This window comes from Argiope bruennichi, chromosome 1 (assembly GCF_947563725.1).
Source record: "Argiope bruennichi chromosome 1, qqArgBrue1.1, whole genome shotgun sequence".
Lineage (NCBI taxonomy): Eukaryota > Metazoa > Arthropoda > Arachnida > Araneae > Araneidae > Argiope > Argiope bruennichi.
Genome location: NC_079151.1, coordinates 39,834,902 through 39,856,776, shown reverse-complemented (window position 1 = coordinate 39,856,776; position 21,875 = coordinate 39,834,902). Strand labels below are relative to the sequence as shown.

Below are 21,875 nucleotides of genomic sequence, written 5' to 3'. Positions count from 1 at the left end.
AAAGAAAGAATCAAAGCTAAGTCGGCCAGCTATGAAAAATGCATGCCCAATTAAAATGAGCTTAGATATTTCTATTAATCATGCAATATGCTAATCAGCAAAACATACTGATTATAAACAAATCTTTGCCTTTAAGTCTAGATAATGTAATATGTAATTTATATATATGGCAGTTTACAAGTTTATTTGATGAATAGTTTATCAATAAAAACACAAATGCATAACAAATATTTATTGTTGTTTTCCTTTATTTTTAATCGAAAAAATCGCTTTGTGTTTCTTTGTCATATCGGAAGTATTTGATAAAACGTATCTTTTTTTAATCAGAAGGAGATTATTTAATCAGATGCACAACAATAAATTCACCAGCAAATCTGAAAAAAAAATCTACCGAAGAACTGAAAAATGCCAGTAGATAGCTTTAACAATGTTGCTTCCAGATTACCTTTCTCTTCACATTCTTAAAGCCATTGTTGTTCTAAGTGTCACATGGATTCTCCTTTTTTTGTGGAAAAAATTTCAGAATCTGCCGCCTGGACCATGGGGAATCCCTTATTTTGGATACTATCCTTTTCTTGCAACTCAGTCTCATGTTGATTTTGCGAATTTGGCGAAGAAATATGGAAACCTCTTCTGCTTTCGAAGCGTTGGTGGAAAACTGTTCGTTATTCTCAATGGACAGAAGCTAATAAAAGAAATCCTCGTCCATAGATCAGACGAATTTATTGGACGGCCAATAGAAAGCAATCTGTTGGAATGGATATCTGATGGCTTAGGTAAGATTTGAGATTGGAACTAAGCATTTGAAATGTTTTGAAGCTTTATATTTTTAATTTCAGATCTTGGTCTTAAGATTCCTAATACTGATTAATTTTAGATCTGCTACTTGATTCTATTTGAACCAAGTAGCAGAATTTTAAGATTTAAAAAATATTGACATATGCCAGATACTTTAATGCTAAAAAAAAAAAATAAGTATTTGAAAACTATTTTCATTTCAAAGATTTTTAAAAAAAATCAGAATTTACTGAACTGTAAGATATTTCAATCAATTTAAATGAAATTACAAATATTTGCACCTATCTTAAATATATTCTTTTTATCTTCCTATTGATAAGGAATTTTCGAATAAACTGGAATCGGAAATATTTTGTGAAATTATTGTTATAATTATGAGTTATTACAAATTATAATCAGTTTAAAGAATAATAAAAAAAACCAATCTATTTAATTTAATAACAATCGATGCTGGTTTGTTTATTTATTCTGTATACTTTGAGATAACAATATATCTGAAAGAACCAAATGAGAATAACTTTAAATGCTCTTATAAAAAAAGTTGGAAATTTTACTAATACACTCATATATCAAGTTCATCATTTCTAATTTGAAATACAGTTGCAAAAAAAATCGAAGTTACAAATTTTTTCTTCAAAACTAAAATATTTTTTTAGATGGTTAACAGCAAATCTTCAATGAGGATAAAATTTGAATTACAACAAATATCTTGTACTTTATCATAGAATTATTCAAGACTTTTATTTAGAAATAAAGAAAATATTTTCTTTTATTACTTGATCAAATTTCTTTTTAATTAATGCATGAAAATGATATGAAAATATTGCATACCTTTTAGAAATTAATTTCTGGCATTCGATTGGGATTAATATTTTCTGTATTTAACGCTTCTTCTTATTTACAAATTCGGAATTTTAAAAAATCCTTTTTCAGTTAAAATAGAAGAATCAAAGCTTTTTCACTTAAAAGGGAGCTTTAGAGAACAAAATTAAAAAAGTTCTGAACTAAGCTAATCGATTTCAGAAGCCCCCCCCCCACACCTCCTAAAAAAATCTTTGCTTATATATGTTAAATGGTAAAATCTTTGTTCTTAATTTGTAACGAAAAAATTTATAATCGTTTAGCCCATTAAAGCCCAGCGTCTTTTTAAAAGATAAATTATTTTTCATTTCCGTAGCTAAACCGAATATATTTCTTTACCTATTTGCTTTATCTAAGAAATCCATATATTTCACAAAATTCGTAAATAATTTTCAATCCAATAATCAGATTTTAAAGTCAAAGAACCGTCATTTTGATTTCCTTGTTTGTTTGTTTTTTTAAAAAATAATTCCTTATAATTTGTAAGGGATTTTTTTTTTTCGAATTAGGGCTCAAAAGTAATATTTATTTTTTTATATTCTGTTGCACTTTCAAAATATTTTTAATATATATCTCCAAAAAAAGTATTTTAATATCGAATTTTGAATAATATTACTAAAAAAAATAAGAAATAATTACTTTTTTTGGACTATTATTTTTCACTTATTTAATTTTCCTATTTTAGCACTATCAGCATAAATAATACGTAATTCATAATATGGAATTTTGAAATCATATATAATGAACTCGAGACTAAGCATGTTCAAAAATTTTAAAAATTTGACTCAATGAATTTTTTTTAAAAACTGAACCAGATTTGCAACAAATTATTGCAATGACCAACTTGTGTACTAGCTATCTTATCTTTATACTAGCTCAGGATCAACTTAATATTAGGGTAGCTACGTCAAACAAGTAGTACCTAAAAAAAAGGGAGGTGGTCTGCAAAGCGACGAAAAATAATTAACGTGTCGACACAAATATGTTTAATTAAAATATACCAATACTCTTATTATTTCAGCCTAAAAATCTAAGGAACGCTAATTACGCTGCTTGTGGTAAATTTTTAAGAATTAAATAATAGAAGTTCTTAATTTAGAAATGGAATTATTTCAGAATATCATTAAAAGCTGCAGAAAGTTTATTGACAATGGACCTCTAATTTTAGAACTTTAACAAAAAGAGCATTTCAAGGTTAAATGACCCGAGCTATTTTCTCTTTCCAAATAATCAAAATTACAATTCATATTCCAAATTTTAATGTAAAGATGCAAGAAATTCTCACTGCAGTATTCCGTAACATCACACGTCCTTACATCTGAAAGTATTTCATTAGTGTCTGTTGGGACAATAAACAAATTAGAACGATTCAATAGACTATTTTTATAAATGAATTTTCTTTTTCGTATTGAAATATTGATTTTTTTAAAAATAATGAAAGCAAAAGGTAACTGATTCTTTTTTTTTCATAATTTACTTTAGAAATGAATATTTACTTATCTAGCCCCATTGCTGATAACAATTTTAATTTTACAATCTGCTTCGAAACTCTAAGAAAAATTTAATACCACTTTATTTTTTTTTATAAATTTTTCTTTTGTCTGAAGTAGACATTATTATTAAAACTACTATTGTTCATTAAATGTTTGTCACGGCATTCAAATAATTTTATCTTTAAAAAGAAAAATTCTAATATGGTGTTAATATATTCTCTTTAATTAATCTTAACAACAAAATGAGAATAATTATTGTGCCATTTTATAGATCTGTTTTGATTCTCATGTATCTTGATTTAAAAAATAAATATTAATGAAATAAAGAAAGGAAAATATTTTGCAGAAAGAACAAAATTTAAGATTAATACGATATGGAATTCGTTTCTTTTCAACTAATTAGTTTTTAATAATAAAGAACAGCGAATTACTAGTTTCGACTTTATTGTACTAATACAGTGATATCAAGAAAACATATTTTTTTTTTATTTACCCTGAAATATTTTCTTGTTTTTCTAGCAATAGTATTCACAATCTATTATATTTTTCTGTTTTCTGCAGGTGTAACTCAAGAAGAAGGACCATCATGGAAAGAGCATCGCCGATACTTTTTACAAACTGTAAAAAATTTCGGATTCGGCAAGATGGAAATTGAAGGAACAATACACGAAGAAATTAAAATACTTAAAGAAGACTTGTTAAAAGCCCAAGGACAGCCAACAGACATCGGTTTTCACGTAACTTATGCCGTTAATAGCGTCATTGTTCAAGTTATGTTTGCCAGGAAATTCGAAAAATATGGCCCAATTTTTCCAAAATTGGCAAAGGCTGCAAATGATTTGATCGCTGTTTTTGCAGATCGGCGATTCATGTTAGTAGGACTCCCATTTAGGTAAGCGCATTTGACAATAATATTTCATTTTTTTTATTTTTTTGCCCATTTCAGAATACCTTCCAGCTATTTAAAAGTTTTAAATATTTAAAATGGAATATTATTTTATACCTATAAATTTTTAAAAAAATAACTGCCAGAAAATTTGAAAGATATGGCCCAGTTTTTCCAAAACTGCCAAAGGTTGCCCATGACTTGATCTTCGTTTTTGCAGATCAGAGATTCATATTGTGCATTACTTTGACAATAATATTTCCATAGATTTTTGCCCTTTCCAGAATACCTTTCAGGTATTAAATTCTACATTATTTTAAATAGGGTATTATTTTATGCCTATAAATTTAAAAGAAATAATTTCAAAAATTATTTATAGACCTGTATGCATTTTTCACAAATTTCAAAAAGTTTTAATATACAAAAAAAAAAAAAAAATTACACTTTAAGAGAAAAGAAACAAATTGGTGAGATTTTTAACTTAAGGTATCAGAACACGTTAAAAAGGTCGATTTTCTCAAAGAATGGCATTTTTAAAAAAATTCTTTTATTAGATAGACCAGTCTTTGAGCTATCTAAAACAGGTTTACTTTTGTCTCTACGTTAATTAGAAGTCAAGATATTAATGTTTTCGTAATGATCGGTAAACCGGAAGTAGATATTTAAATAATCGGAAGTACCAATTTAAAGGGCCAAAAACATGTTAAAAATTCGTATAAACACATATTTAATTTTAAATATAAATTAAATAAACTTTTAATGAAGTAATTAAACTAAAGCCACTTTTGTAAATTGTGTGGCAATGCAGAATTACAGATGTTCTTATTGACAAACTACAAAATTAATATGGTATAAAATTACTACGGTAATTACTAATTCATAGTAATGTAAACAATTTGCAAGAAATGCAAAGCGCACAATAATTGCGACCTTTTTTCATTGCTGCTCAAATGCAAAACAGCCTATGCATGGTCAATGCCCAACTGGACCCAACAGCTGGTGCAAATTTCAAAGAGTTGCGTGTAATAAACTAAATTACAGCGACAAGTCAAAGGGACTTCCCCAAAATATTTTGAATATATGAAAGAATACACGAAACTATGTGATAAAAAACCGTTAGAAAAATATTTGCTCGGTAAAACGCAAAATACCAATGAGAATTTCAACTGTGTTTTCTGGAAATTTGTACCTAAAAATATCTTTGTAGAGATCCAAACCCTCAGATTAGAAACATTTATGTCTATAATACATTTTAATGAAGGTTTTATAGGATTACTGAATATCCTTAAGGTTATTGGAGTACTGTATCCCAGTGCAAATGCAGTTAGAGCATTTGCTGAGCTCGACAAAGACAGAATAAATGAATCTAGGTGACATTCAATGCCAAATGCAAAAATTGCCAGAAAAAAATGTAAAATGATTATAAAAGGAAAATCATTAAAAGCTGAGGAGGAAGAAAGTATAACCTACAAATGTGATGAATTTTAAGTATCTAGACACATAATTTATTATTAAAACATATTACTGTATATTTTAAAAGTATTTTTCTCAAAATTGATTTTTACTTATCTTTTACTCACTTCAAATCAAATAACTCAAAATATAATTATCTTATTTCTATGAAATTTTGTCGACTTTGTCTTTATAGTATTTTCTAGGGAATGAACTAAAATAATTTAGATTGAATGAATATTTTTTAATATACCTTTTGTTTGAATAATAACGTCATAAATTAACTAAAAATTCTTCGACTGGCTTTAAAATTTTTATTTATTATTATAACCATACGCTTTTAGTCATTCCCTAGAGAAAATTATGCAGTTTATTTTGGTATGAGTTTTATTCAGATGGTAATTACAGTTTTTGGTGTAGCCACTTTGAAGTTTTTTTAAGAATTTGCTTAAATGTATGCTATTAAACGCCAATTTTCGAAAATTGTTGTTTATTTCAAATATTGACATTTAATTACTAATCTTGAATAGTCTTAAGCCCAAAAATAGGGTTAAAGTATGTCTACACCATGTTTTTCTAAAAAAGTGCTCCAAATGTGTTCGGATACCTTAATCTTGCTTCTTTTTTCAATGAAATACAGTTGAATGTAGTTATATTAGGAATTAAACATCCTTTTAATGGAATTCGGATTCATTGTTAAACATTATATCTCAATGTATAGGTTGAACATAAAATAACTTTCACTATTTAGAGACATCTGAAATAAAACTTATGAACGAAATGAAACCAAACTAAATATCATATGCAGACTGTGGAAGAAATATGTATTCCTCGAAGAAAACAAAATGCCGATGTAATATTTTATTCACACAGATAAGATTAGCATATTGAAAATATAATCCCAATATTGATTATTTTCTGTGAGTTTCCTATTGCGTGACGTTCATTTCTAGATGTGCATTTTTTTATCACAAGTACTAATGAAATTTTGCATAATCTATTTACCATGCTTGAGTTATAACGATTAATTTTAGTGTTTTCATTTCATTCATTCCCAAAATCTCTCCTATCGGAAACTTATTATTTTCTTGCGATTTGTTTCTGATAGTTATCTCGCCATGCCTTCTATAGTCTCTATATAAAATTTGGTTTCATTTCATTAGTTTTACACGCAGAGATATACAAACAGGAAACCACACAAGGCTACTCCGCCCGCCTAATTAAAGGCATTAAGATTAAATTTGAATGACCGGATTGCCTTTGCAGCATTGGAAGAAACTAAGGTTGAGGCCTAAGGGCTGTAACCTGCCACGGCACAATACGTCCATTGGGAAGCACGTCTGGTCATCGGTCGAGAGGTACCCACTCGGGTAGCGAGAACCACTTCTCATGCTCATATGAGGTTCCCCACGCCAGGTGGGAGCTAGAATAAGGCAGAAAACATATATAAACAGGAAAAATTATTTTATAGTCATCTACAATTTAAAATTGGACTATTTTCTATCGGCTAAGCATTATTTTTAATGCAATAATTAATTGCAGGAAAAAATGCTGCAGTAGAAAAATTTGTTCGTCTTTTTTTAAGGGTGAAAAAAAATTAAGATTTTTTTTTTTTCAAATTAATAGCAAAAGTTATGGGAAATATTACTTTATAATCCTGTCCCATGTGATAAAATATCACGAAATACAACCAAATCCGATGTGTTATAACTTAGATGCTTGCTTTTTTAAAATCTAAATTTTTAATAATATTTGGATTCCTTATTAACACGAGATATTGTGCGATATCTTCACACTATTATAAGATATATCCACAATATTTAACGACATTCTAAATGCCGGCCAACATGGTGTAGATATCGTATCAATATTGTTGGGTACTTTGTACTAGTAATCTGTAATTCGAGCCATATCTTTAATAAGATGACCACTTCTTTGCCAAATCTTAACTGTAGCAAAGAAAGGATCATTTCATTAGAAAGTAAGCATGAATCACAAGCGTTTATGTGTCAACCAAGGTATTAAATGAAATTTTTATCATAATATGATTTTTAGTTGAATGCATAAACTAAATCTATTTGCTTCTTGAAGGTTCTCGCTTCAGTACCTTCCTTGGGGTGAGGATGTTCGTGAAGGCAGAAGGTTCTTGAAGACTGTTGTTCAGGATATAATCGAAGATCACATTCGCTCATTCGATCCAAATAATATACGTGATTATGTGGACAGCTACTTACTTGAAATGAAGAATCTCAAAGAAAAGGGCAAACTTGAAGAAAGCACGTTTACAAGTGAGAACTTTTATTTTAAAATACATCGACTCAAATTTGAAAGAACATTGAAAACAATAAAGGAATAAACGCAGATTTCAAATGTGCAAAATTTCAGGTATACAAATGTAGAAATAAGAAACATTTAGAAATTAAATGTTTATTAGATTCGCCTTTCATGCCATTCAGCTTGACAACAGGCAAATGTGTCTACTTTATATTCTGAATTTTTTAACCTGTGTTATACTCTCGATTGTGGCTGAAATCTATTTTAATGTTACTTCTTGAGTTTGTCGCTAATATGGTAACCAAAGGAAGCCAGCATAGTACTTTTTCTAGTAATTCTATTTATTGTGTTTTATTTACTTCATTCACTTATATATCCGTTGCATTCCACCTATCTTGTCAATCATCTTGATTTTTAACTTTCACTATTTGGCACTAATAACCTCTTTTTTTTTTTTTTTTTTCTTTTTCTTTTTTTTTATTGAGCATTTATAAAACCCCCGTGCACCACAAAGTATCACACGGGGCTTACAGAAGTAAGTATATAACATATAACAAAAGAAAAAGAAGAAAATTTAACAGTTATGAAGGATTACAGATGTCAACAATAAATTTACAGAAATTTTGAAAAGCACTTCTAGTGGAAATAAGTTGGTGAAACTCTGTAGGCCAATTTATATTGGCCTGTCTTTCTTTGACAAACTTGGAACATAGAAGGAGCACATGTTCAACATTTTCTTCCCCACCAATATTACAATCGCAGGAAGATGACAGAAACAAATTAAATTTGTACAAATAACTTTTAAAGTTACCATGACCAGTTAGAAATTGGGTTATTTTGTAATTAGTATAAAAATGATGGTATGATAGTCTCTTATTAATGAATGGAAAAAATTTCTTTGTTAAACTCCCTTTATTTGAAAGGAGATATTCTTGATTCCAAGACTCCACCATTTTTTCTCTCGTAATCTTCTTGTAAAAGGATTTAGGAATATTAACGTCAATGTCGATTTTGCGCTTAGTGGCAACTTTAGTAAGCCAATCGGCCCGCTCATTTCCATAAATGCCCGTGTGTCCACGAACAAATGCAAAAATTATTGAGATATTTTTATCTTTCAGGCTTTTAATTTGCTTTTGGATTTCAACGATTATTTGCCGATGTAAAAGGGAACATTAAAGTACATTTTAACCTAGTTTGCTATTCAATATGCGCCAGCAATAGTTTTAAAGGCTCTTTGGTTCTCTGAGGGTTTCAATACCAGTCATCAAATTCTTTTTGCAAAAGCTGCTAAATTAATTGTTTTAGGGTGATTTTTTTTCTTTTAAAAATGAGCGCTATAAAATATATTTTCATTAGTCTTTTACTTATTGAAACCTTGTATATGAAGTATGCATATTGAAGGTACTATAACTGTCTAGACCTTCATGCTCAAGATTTTAATACATTAGAACATTTTAGATTTCACTGTAAAAAAATAATTTTTTTTTTATATTTACATTTTTTTATATATATTTATGAGGAAAAAGCAACAAAAACGAGCAGAATAAAAGCATGTTATCCTTGTACCGAAATTGCAGATATGTACCAATTTTTTTATCAGTATCAAATTTTGAACGAGAAGGGACACTTTTCTTAAACAAATATGCACATTTTTTTTTTTCCTTTTTCTGTACTATACAAACAAGAACTATGATTTAATGACTGGCTTTTGGAGATGTGTACTTACTACAGTTGTTTTATCTCTAATTTTCCAAACAATATCTTATTTGGTTTTAAAAGTATTTTCTGAGAAGTACTTTTTTTTTGCGGGGGCGGGGTTGGGGCAAAAGGATGGAGAATGATTTAACATTGCATGTGAGGGAGAAATTTCAAGACGTTTCTTTTTTGCTTTTTTTGAGGCGATAAAAATCCAATCAAACGAGAATGGAATGCATCTGAATTATTTTATTAAAATGTCACTTTGTTTTTCATATTTTATGCACTAAAAATAATATATTCCAAATTTTTTTTAATTTATTGCTTGTAAATACTGCGAAAGAGAGGTGTTAGATGATACTGAAATAAGGATTTTTATCATACGGGCAACTCATATGAATAAAAAGCGTACAGTCATTTTAAATATAACATTTATTTATCTATCTATTTCCACTGATACCCTAGCAAAAAACATGTAATTTTTATTTACTGTATTCATTTATATTAACTGTGTTCATTTATTTGCGCTCCATCTATTGAAAATTCTTCTTTTTTCAAATTTTTTTCTTACAATGTATCGTTGCTTTCCATATTTTATCACGTCCGTACTAAAATAATGGCGTTTATCACTAGGGTAACTCGCAATGAATAAAAAGTAAACATTCATTTTTAAATGTATCATTTATTTATCTATTTATTTCCAGTGATTCTTTAGTAAAAAAATATGCAATTTTTATTTACTGCATTCATTTATATTTGCAATATTCATTTATTTGCTCTCAACCTAGTGAAAATGTTAATGACATTTGACTGTACATAAGTCATCGAAGTTATTACTAAAAATAAAATTTTAATAAATCGGGAATATCAGAAGACAATAATGCAACACACTAGCATCACTGAATTATGATTTTTTTAATAGTAAAATAGCTTTAAAATTATTTTCTTCAATTACCGGATGAGGAAAAAGCATTTTTATCATTGCGAAATAGAAAAATATTGGTGAAAAATTGTCATGGGAAAATTACATTTTCATACAACAATTTTCAGAGAATTGTTATTCATTCCAGTTAAATAGTCCATAACATGTAACAAATTCTTTTTCAAGCGTTTTCTTTAAAGTAAATTTGTTCTATAAAAGCACAAATGAAAATTAAGAGACAGCTGTTCTGAAATTTTAATTTATAGTCTCTAAAAAATTTAGATTGCTTTTCTTTTTCGTTCTTTTCTATCTTTTTCTTCCATACTATACATTCTCGTCGTTAAAAAAGTGTTTCTTTTAGTGGAAAGACTTCTCGGAATTTCAATGAACATGACAATGGAAGGAACAGATTCTGTTGGCGATACCCTTTGCAGTCTTCTCACAGAAGCCGCCAAGCATCCAGAAGAACAGAAGAAAGTTCAAGAAGAAATGGATTCAGTAATTGGCAGAGAGCGTCTGCCTTCCATGCTCGACAAACCTAAACTGCCCTACCTGGAAGCTTTTATTCAAGAACTATTCAGAATAGCACAGGCCTTCTATAATACAACACATTACAGTAACTTCGGTAAGTCCAATATCAGGTTAATACAGCAAATGCTTGACTTTGTGATGCTTTGTTGTGTAATGGTTCCAAGTTAATGGAATTATATGTTGTTCTTTAAGAAAAAAAAAAAAACATTGTTTAATCATTCAGAAATAGCACATAAAACATCACTCGTAGTAAAGGTTCTAATAAAACTATTCATCCCAAGGTTAGGTAAAAAAAAAAAAGGACAATTTAATGATGATTAAATAAAGGGCATTTTGATTGTGTCGTCGCTTAAATTTACTTTGTTGGGAGGATTCTAATTTGCTCCAATATTTCTACTTTCTGTTTGTAATTCTTTTGGAATAATACAACTCAATACTGTAACTTTTAAAAATATACCAAGTCTTTTATGAAGTAGAATATTAATTCAATCAGACATCCTGCTTAGTTCTTGAAACTGCGCATGAAAACTTGTTTTAAGATTTTCGTTTGATATGGAAACGCAGTGGTCTGTTGTCAAGGTCTCAGCTTTGAGACCGGAAGATTCCAAACTCAAAATGCCATTCCATCGAAGAACTTCTGTATAACGGCACTTGTACTGATCCAGCTAAGACAATTCACCCCCAGGTGATAAATAGAAGTCTGGAGATAGTCCCGACGACCTCTCCCCTCCCAACACACACACCATCAAAGTTTCCGAGATTTGATCCAAAACAGCTCTAGCAGAAACAGCAGAACGCAAATACAAGCTAAACTTATTTTGCCATGATAATATTTATATACCACATTATAATTTCTTATGTTTGTAAATTGGGTCATGCATTGTGGGAAAACCGTTCGAAACACTTATAGGGCAATTCAATGAACTTGGAGCTAAAAATTTGGCAGCTAATTACTTCTTGGGTAGTAAGAATTTTTCAAATTTGATTTTTAATTTAAAATTAATAGAAATATTCATATTTTTTCTTAATAATAACTTTAATTCATATTGTTCTAGAAAACCGTTTTTACACCAATTAAAAATTCAAAGGCATACTTCATTTTATCTTCATGCAATTCTTCCTTTAATTTTAATAAATTTCGGTTTGCTTGGGGAGGGGGTGTTGATCTAGGGTTGAATTGATACCCAGTTTCGCTGTATTATGTGCAGGTTGATACTAATAGTCGATTGTACCACCATTTTACATAATTTTATATTTAATACATCTGGCAACTGATTCCTTTACCATTAATAGATATTAAAAATATTATATGTTAGTAGATGTTATTGTTAAGATGCCTCTCCAAATTGCTAATTATCCACAAATTTGTTTGTTTTTTAATGCGTTATTAAAAAGAAAGGACTTTTTATGAAACTTAAAAGACTGATAACAAGATTTTAATTTTATTTTTATATTTAAGTATTTTACATGCATTTATTTTTAAAAAAATTAATTTTAAAAATATAATTTTTTTTAAGCAGAATATTTAAATTTTTATGTTCTGAGAATTCTATTTATGTTCAACGCTTGATTTTTATTTGCTTTCAATTAATTCTATAATAATAATTATTTTGATGTTTGGATTACCCAACTGTTTCGAATAAAATTTTGCTTATTTAATAAACATTACTATAAAAGATAAATAAATGAAATTATAATTGAAAATATTTTATTTCTAGGTAATGGTAAAAAATAGTAAATATAAAACTTCAGTAAACATGACAAATACATGCAAGGATGCAACCGATGCAGGACGACGGATTAGGATTGAGTACTAATGTAAAAATCTGATTATTTCATGTTGAAACAAACCTGCGCAAATATCACCCTGATACTTTGTATCATATCGATGCAAATATCACCCTGATATTTTGTATCATATTGATGCAAATATTAACCTGATTCTTTATATCATATTGATGCAAATATCACCCTGATACTTTGTATAATAGCAGAGACTGGTAGCTGATACTAATGTAAATATGATTCCATACTGGGATTTCGTTTCTTCGGAAGAAGTATTGCTGGTGCCTTGGCTTTGTAGGTGATTGACGGAGAAGAGGAAAGGAAAGCTATTACGTATGCTCTTATAGTTAGTGTAGGAAAATGGGGAGAATATTCCTCCCTACAAAGGATAAAGGACAGATATTGCTTATTTAATAAACCTGCGTATAATGAAACTGCTAATAAATGAAGTATATGTAGTTAAATATCACTCATGATCATTGTATCGTCAAGACTGGTAGGTGAGCTAGATTACATCGACCTAATACTTTGTATCAGTTTTATATAGTATCACCTGACTGAAAACTAATGAGATGGAATAGATTACAAATCAAGACCAAAAACTAATATCGAGTACCCGATATTCTTAGTCAATACCAGTATTATGTACCTGATATTTTTGTATGACTGATACAAATTATCAGGTAGATACAATATCATCAAACCCTAATTTGATTAGCTGTTATGTATTTTAGTAATTATATTTAATAAAACAGTAAATCATATTTTACCTTATCTTGTGGGTCCCCCATCATTTCTCTTCCTTTGTCTCTACTTAAAAAATACAAGAAAATTATAAAATCAGTAAAAATTTTATATTTTTGAAAACTGGCGGGGGGTGATTAAAGTGTAATGATTAGAGGGGGCAATGGATATTAGAGTGATAGAGGCATCTTTGTTTTTAAAATAAAAAATGAAAAAGAAAAATTTAATTTTAAAAATTTACATCATTTTCTTCTGCCTCGGCTCTATATTTGATACTCGGACTCTTCAAACTGATATACAAAAAAATTGTTATTGCAGCAAAAACTTTATAAGAATTTTATAATTAAACTTAAAATTATTTTTTTAATTTAACTATTTTTAAATTCAGGTATTTTATTACTTAATTTTTTTTTGACAAGATAAAAGAAAAATTGCCTTTTTTAGAAAATGCTGTTGATTTTGATCCAATCATTCATTTTAAATTTATAGTAATCAATCGTAGATTATATTACCTTTTATAACTTAATTCCTTGAAAAATATAAATGTGTAGAATATATTAATTTTAGAACTTGTAACTACAAGGCTTGTAAAAGTGTATTTTTTTAACAATCGGAAGAACATAGCAATTTTTTTTAAATCTTTTATTTTACGAAATATGTAAAAAAAAATTGACAAATAATGCTTACATCGAAATGTTTAAAAGTTTTGCTTAAAAACTTTGCTTAAAGCTTTCTTGCTCGACAAAGTACAACACATTTCAGCAAAAACATTTCCATATACTAAAACTTTTTTTTTTTTAATTTTCAAAAAAAAAAAATAATAATAATAATAATAATAATAATGTCTTAGTCTATGCAAGAATTTTTTCTCTTGTATTATTTTCCTATAAAGGTAACACTGTATTTAATTCATTCACTTGTAGAAGAAACAACAATACGAGGGTACCGGATTCCCAAAAGAAGCATTATTGTTGGTAATTTGTGGTCCATCAATAACGATCCTGAAATCTACCCAAACCCCTCCAAATTTGACCCTACAAGATTCTTGGAACGAAACGGAGAAAAACTGAATTCTGATGGACCATATCCTTTTAGCATGGGTAAGGAAAGTTCCTTATTTTATTTTAATAAATGCAGGAGTGCTATAGTTAAAATTTGCCTATTCAAAAGACTATGGAGCCGATTCTGTAAATTCCAACGAAATATAATATCACTAATATATATTGTGAGTGATGTGTCCTGTGAAAAAGAAAGAAAAAGTCATTACAGTTTTCAGTAATACAAGGCACTGTGCCAATATCTAAGACGCTTTCCTCATATTTGTTGTTAAATAAATCAAAAGAAATTCTTTTCTTGTTAAGATTAAAATCCGCTAAATTAAAAAAAAGCTCTAGAAGTGGATTTATGGATGAAAACATCCCAAACAATACAGAAAAAAAATTTAGTGTCATATGAGATGCATTACAACAACATCAACATCAAACAAACAAAATAAACATATCTTTCTGCATCTCATACTGAAATAAGAAGTCTTTAGTTTGGGCTGTGACTGAAATAAAATTCTAATATGTTCTTTAAAGTTCTGCACTTCTATGGAAAGACTTTTACTTCTGCAAACACTCTCTCCAAACATTTAACCAGGATCAAAGGCATAGCTGTGTGGACGAGAAATGCAACTGCTTCTATCGCCAGCCTTAGAAGATGCCTGAGCGCCACTAACAGTCGTTATGCCATTGACGGGGATCAAAACCAGGATCCCCATCCCAAAACAGTCCTCAAACGGGTTTTGATATAATTAAACTATACTAAACCTCTCACTACCACCACATCACACACACAGTATCAAAGCGAATCTCATTACTAAAATTGGAAGAAATATTTTGCAATACAATTTTTCTACACGAAAAAATATCATGAAATAATTTTAAATTTAAATCGCTTGACGCTAAACATATTGATTTTACTAAGTGTCCTGTATATTACATATGCCGATGGAAAAACTAATAAAACGGAAGTGAATTGTACATAAGCTATTTCAATGCTACAGGCACACAATCGCCATGATGAATATGAAATTTGCTCTATCAAGAAAGGATTTTTTTTCTTTTCTTTAAGAATGCCAACTCGATAAATAATATAAATTTATATAATTAATATAAATTTTTTGTTGACTTCTAAGAGAAATAATTAATTAAAATTATTATAGCATGTCTCGAAGATAAACCACATTTAAATTACAACAGAAATTTTTAAAAGATTAATTCAGCTTTACTAAATTGATCTTAAACAATGAAATTCGGAGGATAGAAACAGAGAGAAAATTTAGCCATCATGTTTGAAAAGAAGTTCGATTTCCTCGTTGCTTGAATGTGATGGCGTCTAACTCGGGGCATCTATCTGTTCGTCCAATTCTGCATTTGGTTATTTTCTATCTCAGGAGGAAATTCCTACTCTCTTTCTGAACTTGGAAAACCCCAGTAAAAACATGCATTCTTTAATGAAACAAATCAAAGACTTCACCACGAATTACTCCACCTATTTATGTTCAGCTCAGATAAATGATCTACATAGGAAATTCAAACAAATAGAGTATAATAAATTAATCCATAACCTCTAATCTTGTGCAATACAGCTAAATGTTCATTCTTAAAGGACTAAAATACTACATGCATATCAAATATTCTAGTTATAAACTCAGATTTATATTGAATTTATATCTAAATTGTAATTCAAATGATATGCAAATGGTTTCATTCGATCAAACATTAGCCAATCAGAGAAATACGAGTTTGCAATCAAAACTTTCAGGAGATGTTATAAATTCTATCATTCACCCACCCACCTCGTCAGATATACTGCCATTCCCAAATTGTCTTGTGGTCTTTCATGTAGACTGAAATTTTTTTGAAATTTTTCGAGTCAATATTTCATGTGATGATAAATACTGTTATAACCTTATTAATAGTTTCTGTGACTGATTTTGAATCTTTGCTTGAAAAAAAATACGAAATTTTTGCTCTTCTGAATGAAAATGTGTTATTTTTAGGTAAGAGAGACTGCGTGGGAAAGTCTTTAGCAAAAATGGAAGTCTTCCTTGTGGTCGCATCGGTTCTCCAAAACTTCACATTGCAACCAGGAGATAAATATGGATTTGTAAGAGCGATACCAAGAAATTAGAAAAGTTTCCTATACAAGGGTGTTTAAACACAGAATTTGTAAAGAAAAGTTTATTTCATTATTTCACATGTGAATTGTACTTTAAGTGCAACCTAGCTATATGTGTTGGATATTTATTCTTATTTCATAGATTTTTTTTATAATTAAAAATCATCTTAAAAAAATATTTTTGATTCTCTTTATTTAACAAACAAGCATTAACAGTGATTTCGAGTGGATGTTGTTAGCATTCTTTGTCACGCCTAGACATTATAGTATCAAAGACATTTTATGTCATTATAATATAAATGACATTATGTATATCATTATAGTGTCAAAAAAATTATATATCATTATAAAATCAAAGGTTGAAGATCATGAAAAATACAGAATTGAGATGGATGGTGTTCTGGTATTCAAACCTTCGTCATCTTCAGTCTCCAGATCTGTACATAGTTAAAAAATATATATATAATTAGTACAGAGCAAATAAATAATGTCTAGTTTTAATCTAATAAAATGTAACCTTTAATGTATTTTAATAGAAGCGATTATTTAAAACTCATTTTGATAAATTATGAAGAATTTAATGAAGCGAAAATTGAGAAACACCATAATAAAAGAGAAAATACGATGGTAACATTTGTTTCCTCTTTCTGACTTTTGGTTACTCAGCAAAGCCTTGCTGACATCGATTAAATTTTGTTCTTAGAAAAGAAAGAATTTTGTTCTTAGTGAAATTTTGTTCTTAGTGAAATTTTTTTCTTAGCTTCAGAAAGAAATACCACACGATGTATATTTTCTATCTGAAATCCAAATAGCTGATAACCCCAAAAAGTATTGCTTAACACTAAATTCTTTTGTATCAGAATTTTCATCTATTTTCAAGCATAAGTACTAAATACTCTCAAAACTCTGAAAATTCAACTTAGATGAAATGAATTTCCTTCAAATCAGAATCTCTGTAGGCCTTTGTTATCTCCAAACGCATGTGATTAATATTACATTTATGGAACAGAATCGAAGAAAGGGAAGAAAAAAAATTTTTATATTGGCTTACATATATTAATGTAAATCAATATGGAAATATTTGACAAATGTAAATGTAGAATTCAATTTTTAGAATTCAAAATTTAGAATAGTAATTACTTTTTTCGGTTATAAGTTGTGATCCATCAAAATTGATTGACATGAGCATATTAATATTACTAACATGGTGGGAAAACAGCTGATCGCCGATGATAGGTGGTAAAGAATTTATAATACAGAATAAAGAATTTGTAATACAGAATAAAGAATTTATAATACAGAATAAAGAATTTATAATACAGAACGGTATCCAGTTTAAAATAAAGGAACAATCAAATGCAATTCGATGCAAAATAAAATTGAATAAATATGAAATAAATTAAATCTCTACTGATACTAAAGGAGAATGTATGCACGCGCGCGCGCGTGTGTGCGTATGGAAAGTGAAAATGTGTACCTCGGAGTGATTATTTTTTTCAAAATTTTGATTAGTGTCTTAGTTAAATAAAAAGTAAGCAAAATTTCAACAATTCTTTTTACCGTAATTGCCGAAATTACTTATGGTACAGAAATAAAATTTACAATGCTTTAAAGTTCAGAAAATAATTTTTTTCAGTTATACCATTTTTGTTGCCACACAAATTGTTGACTTGAAACTCAAATCGTTTCCATTGTCGCTGAAAATATTTCATCGTAAATTTTTCTACTATCTTTGATGAAAAAATTAACTAAAATACAATTTGATGGTGGTTAGGTTTAGGTCCCAGCTCAGGTATCGTCCTCGTCATCTGACCGAGGTTCAAAATTACGAGGTCCGTCCCAAAAATAGCCCTAGTGTTTTTTTAAAACGGGACATTAATATAACTAACTATGTAATACATAAGCAAGACAGCTACTAAATGTTAAATCCGGCACTGTCTGCAATGTAGAAACAGGATTTTTATTTATTTATTTTTAATTTAGAGGTAGACTGATGAGAATTATAAAATATGTGTTTTAGACATAGTTGAGTCACAGTTATCTAATACTCCAGTTCAGCCACTAATGGTAGTAAATTGATTAAAACTCATAAATCTATGAATGCACTCAATAAGAATCACTTTCATTAGATAGGATTTTAATTCAATATTTGTAAGAGATCGAGTTCAAGCATCGAGTTTCTATACTGTTAATTATTGCAATTTGTTAATCATTTTTTTATAAATGAATGAACGCTTTTCGGCAATATGAAATGACAGATTATAAAGTGGCCCCATTGGTAAAATATGTGCGAGATTTTTGAAAAATGTACAAGAGAGCTCGTAATATCAAAATAAATCTTTAAAATAGAGTCTGTGTTTTAAAACAATCTCAGAATCATTAAAAAGCAAGGAACTCCAGTGCAAGCGTATTCAAGGAACCCCAAGTCTGAGCGTGATACATTTCAAATAATGGTTTGATATAATAGATCGGGAGCATCGACTGACAAATGAGCAAATTAATATCGCAAACTTCTTTTTTTCGTATCAACCTATTTCATTTTTGGTGAAGTGATAACTCAATTAGCTTCATTAAAAAGAACTAGAATTTTAAGATGGCTTCCAAATTATTTTTATACAGTAATATTTCTAGAAATTATCACTAAAAAGCGACAATTTGTTTTTAATTAGAATTTCAAAAAAAAAATCGCTCCTAAGTGCAATTCTTATTTATTGAAGTATATGTATGCCAAATTTGATAACTCTTGGTCTAACGATCTCGCCAACAAACATGTACACATACACTTTGGCTTCATAGTAGAAATAATAGATTTGTTCTCTGTAATGTATTGCATATCATTTTTTTCTATATGTATCTAATTATGCATTGTATTGTTTTTAATGTCATATTAAAGATTATCTTTACTTAGAATATAAGCCAGATAACATTAATAAAAAAAATTAAACCGGTTCTCTAATTTTGCTGTTGTTGCTATCTTTGGTAACGAGAAAATTTTAAAAATAAAAATTCTGATCATAATCAATAGCACAAGCCTGGTTTTTCTCGGTAAAAGTCCACAATCTCCAATGTTGATATGGCAAATAAAAGAACATATGAAGTTATTCCAGATAATATCAGCTCTAGCTCAATTATTTGATTTCATAAGTTATCTTTAACCCATTTCGGTGAAAGAGAAAAAAAAAATAATTCGCCTATCGACTCTTTTTTTGTTGTCGTTGTTAAATAATAAATATAAAAAGGATACTGATTTGTATTCAATCCATTAACAAAACAATTTTTTTTAAATATATTTTCCCTAACGAAACATATCGAAAAGATATATTGAAATAAGTGGGGAATTATTTTGCTGGGGACGGTTGATTTTAATGATTGAAAGAAATTCCTTCTTTATCTTTTGGAATAGCCTTTTGTATTGCTTTAATCAGATACACAGCGAACCGGACTTCACATATATTCCACAAAGACTTCACATATTAATAGAAATATCATTTGTAAAATTACATAAACGAAGTTCCAGCATTTTCTGCAAAAACATTTCAAAATACTTACAATGAAGAAACTACGTCACTGCAGGTAAAGGTTTCTAAATTATAATGCCGCTTATCACAAATATCGAGTTGTTCAATGCCATTCAATATCTCAAATGTGATTAAAAGGTCAGTGATTCAGACTCGTTATTGAAAGAAAGAAAGAAAATCCGAAAAGATAAGACCACACGATCTTATCAGTATTTCAACATCTGAATTATTTTACAGATATGTAAATCAAAATTTGCCGAAATCAACAAATAACTTAAAACGCAATATTAGCCGGTAACAAAATATAAATAAAATAAAGAGTGGTATTGTCCTCATCTTGATTCTATTGTATATTTACAAAATGCGGCGGAATTTGTATGTAGTTTTGTAGAATAGAGAAGAGAAGAAAGCATTTTATTCATTTTCTTGCTGTTGGACTGTCCTGAAATTTGATATAGATCTGCAGCTTTGATGTCAAGATTACAGATTGAATTTCGTTTATCTGGCTTTTTTTTATTCGAATTATTACAACACGATCTTTAGACAGACAAACAAACAAGCAATCTATCAATTGCAGGATTTATTCCAAAATTAAAAACAGATCTACAGTTTGAGTATAAAAATCCCATATTTTCACGAGACTGTTGCTGGATTTTAACTTGACGACATTTTTGGCTTTCCTTTCTAGAGATTTAACAAAGGCTGGTTCAGGAGATACCAAGAAATTCTAGAGAGCCCGATCTTTCATCTCGGAACAGACAGATAGATAGAGAGTTGCTCTAAAATTCAGAATCAAAGTCGGAATGCCAGTTTAATGAAACGAGGCCTAGTTCTGAGTTACATAGTTTTATATAGTTTATTCTCTATTTTAATTTGTATTATATAAGCATGCGTCTTCCTACGTTTGAATTTAGAATTTTTTTTACTGTAAATTTAATTATTTTTTTATCTAAGAAATCAGGCACTATCATTTGCATCTATTTTTATAAGAGAAAGGCATTACAAGTTGCTACAATAACTTTGTGTGAAAGCATACGAAGAAGCCATGGGGGGAAAAAAACTACCTGTTATTTATTTAATCAGGAAATAGTTGTGAAAATGAATATTGCATGCATATTTCACTATATTCCACATAATCTTTACAGGAAATAATGCTTGAAACAAAATTTGATCTATCCATTCTTTGCTCTGTAGATTTGGTTGTTTGAAATTCATAAGTTTATTTATTGATGAATGATTTCAGAACATCTGCCTGATTTTGAAATCTTACTGTACATTTGCAATTCTACAATAATTTCTAATGTTTAAAAATTATTCAATTTGATCTGGAAATAACTATTGTTTCTAATCTATTTGTCTGTCAAAAGAGAGAGTAAAGCGTAAATGAAATCACATCACTTAATTACCTACACACAGTAATGTCTATCAAACTTTTAAAAAAAATGTGTGTCCTAATGCTTTTATTGAATTTCAAAGCATCTTGAGATATGACAGAAATTCAAATGGTTGTATTATAATGCATTATTTGTAAAATATGGAAGTCTCTAAATATTGCTTATTCCTTTGAGTTTACACTCTTTCCTGTTATTAACTTCTATCAGTTCTATGTAGAATCCAAAAATAAATCTGGCAAGTGAAATATTTTATAAAATCCAATTTATTAAAATCATATGTTCATAAATACATATGAATATATAAAAATATTTTACATGTATTCCTTAAAAACACAGAATAAATAAGACACATTAATT

The 21,875-nt window shown here is 28.8% G+C and overlaps 1 protein-coding gene across 1 annotated transcript; it reads left to right on the top strand.

The window, feature by feature from the left end:
- The first annotated feature begins 364 nt into the window (after positions 1-364).
- LOC129980922 (cytochrome P450 2J1-like) lies at positions 365-16,777 on the top strand. The gene is made up of 6 exons (XM_056091414.1): positions 365-776; positions 3,714-4,044; positions 7,582-7,778; positions 10,743-11,006; positions 14,365-14,541; positions 16,488-16,777. Exons 1-6 carry the CDS (start codon positions 428-430, stop codon positions 16,616-16,618), a joined length of 1,449 nt encoding a protein of 482 aa, XP_055947389.1. The 5' UTR covers positions 365-427; the 3' UTR covers positions 16,619-16,777.
- The last annotated feature ends 5,098 nt before the right edge of the window (positions 16,778-21,875 follow it).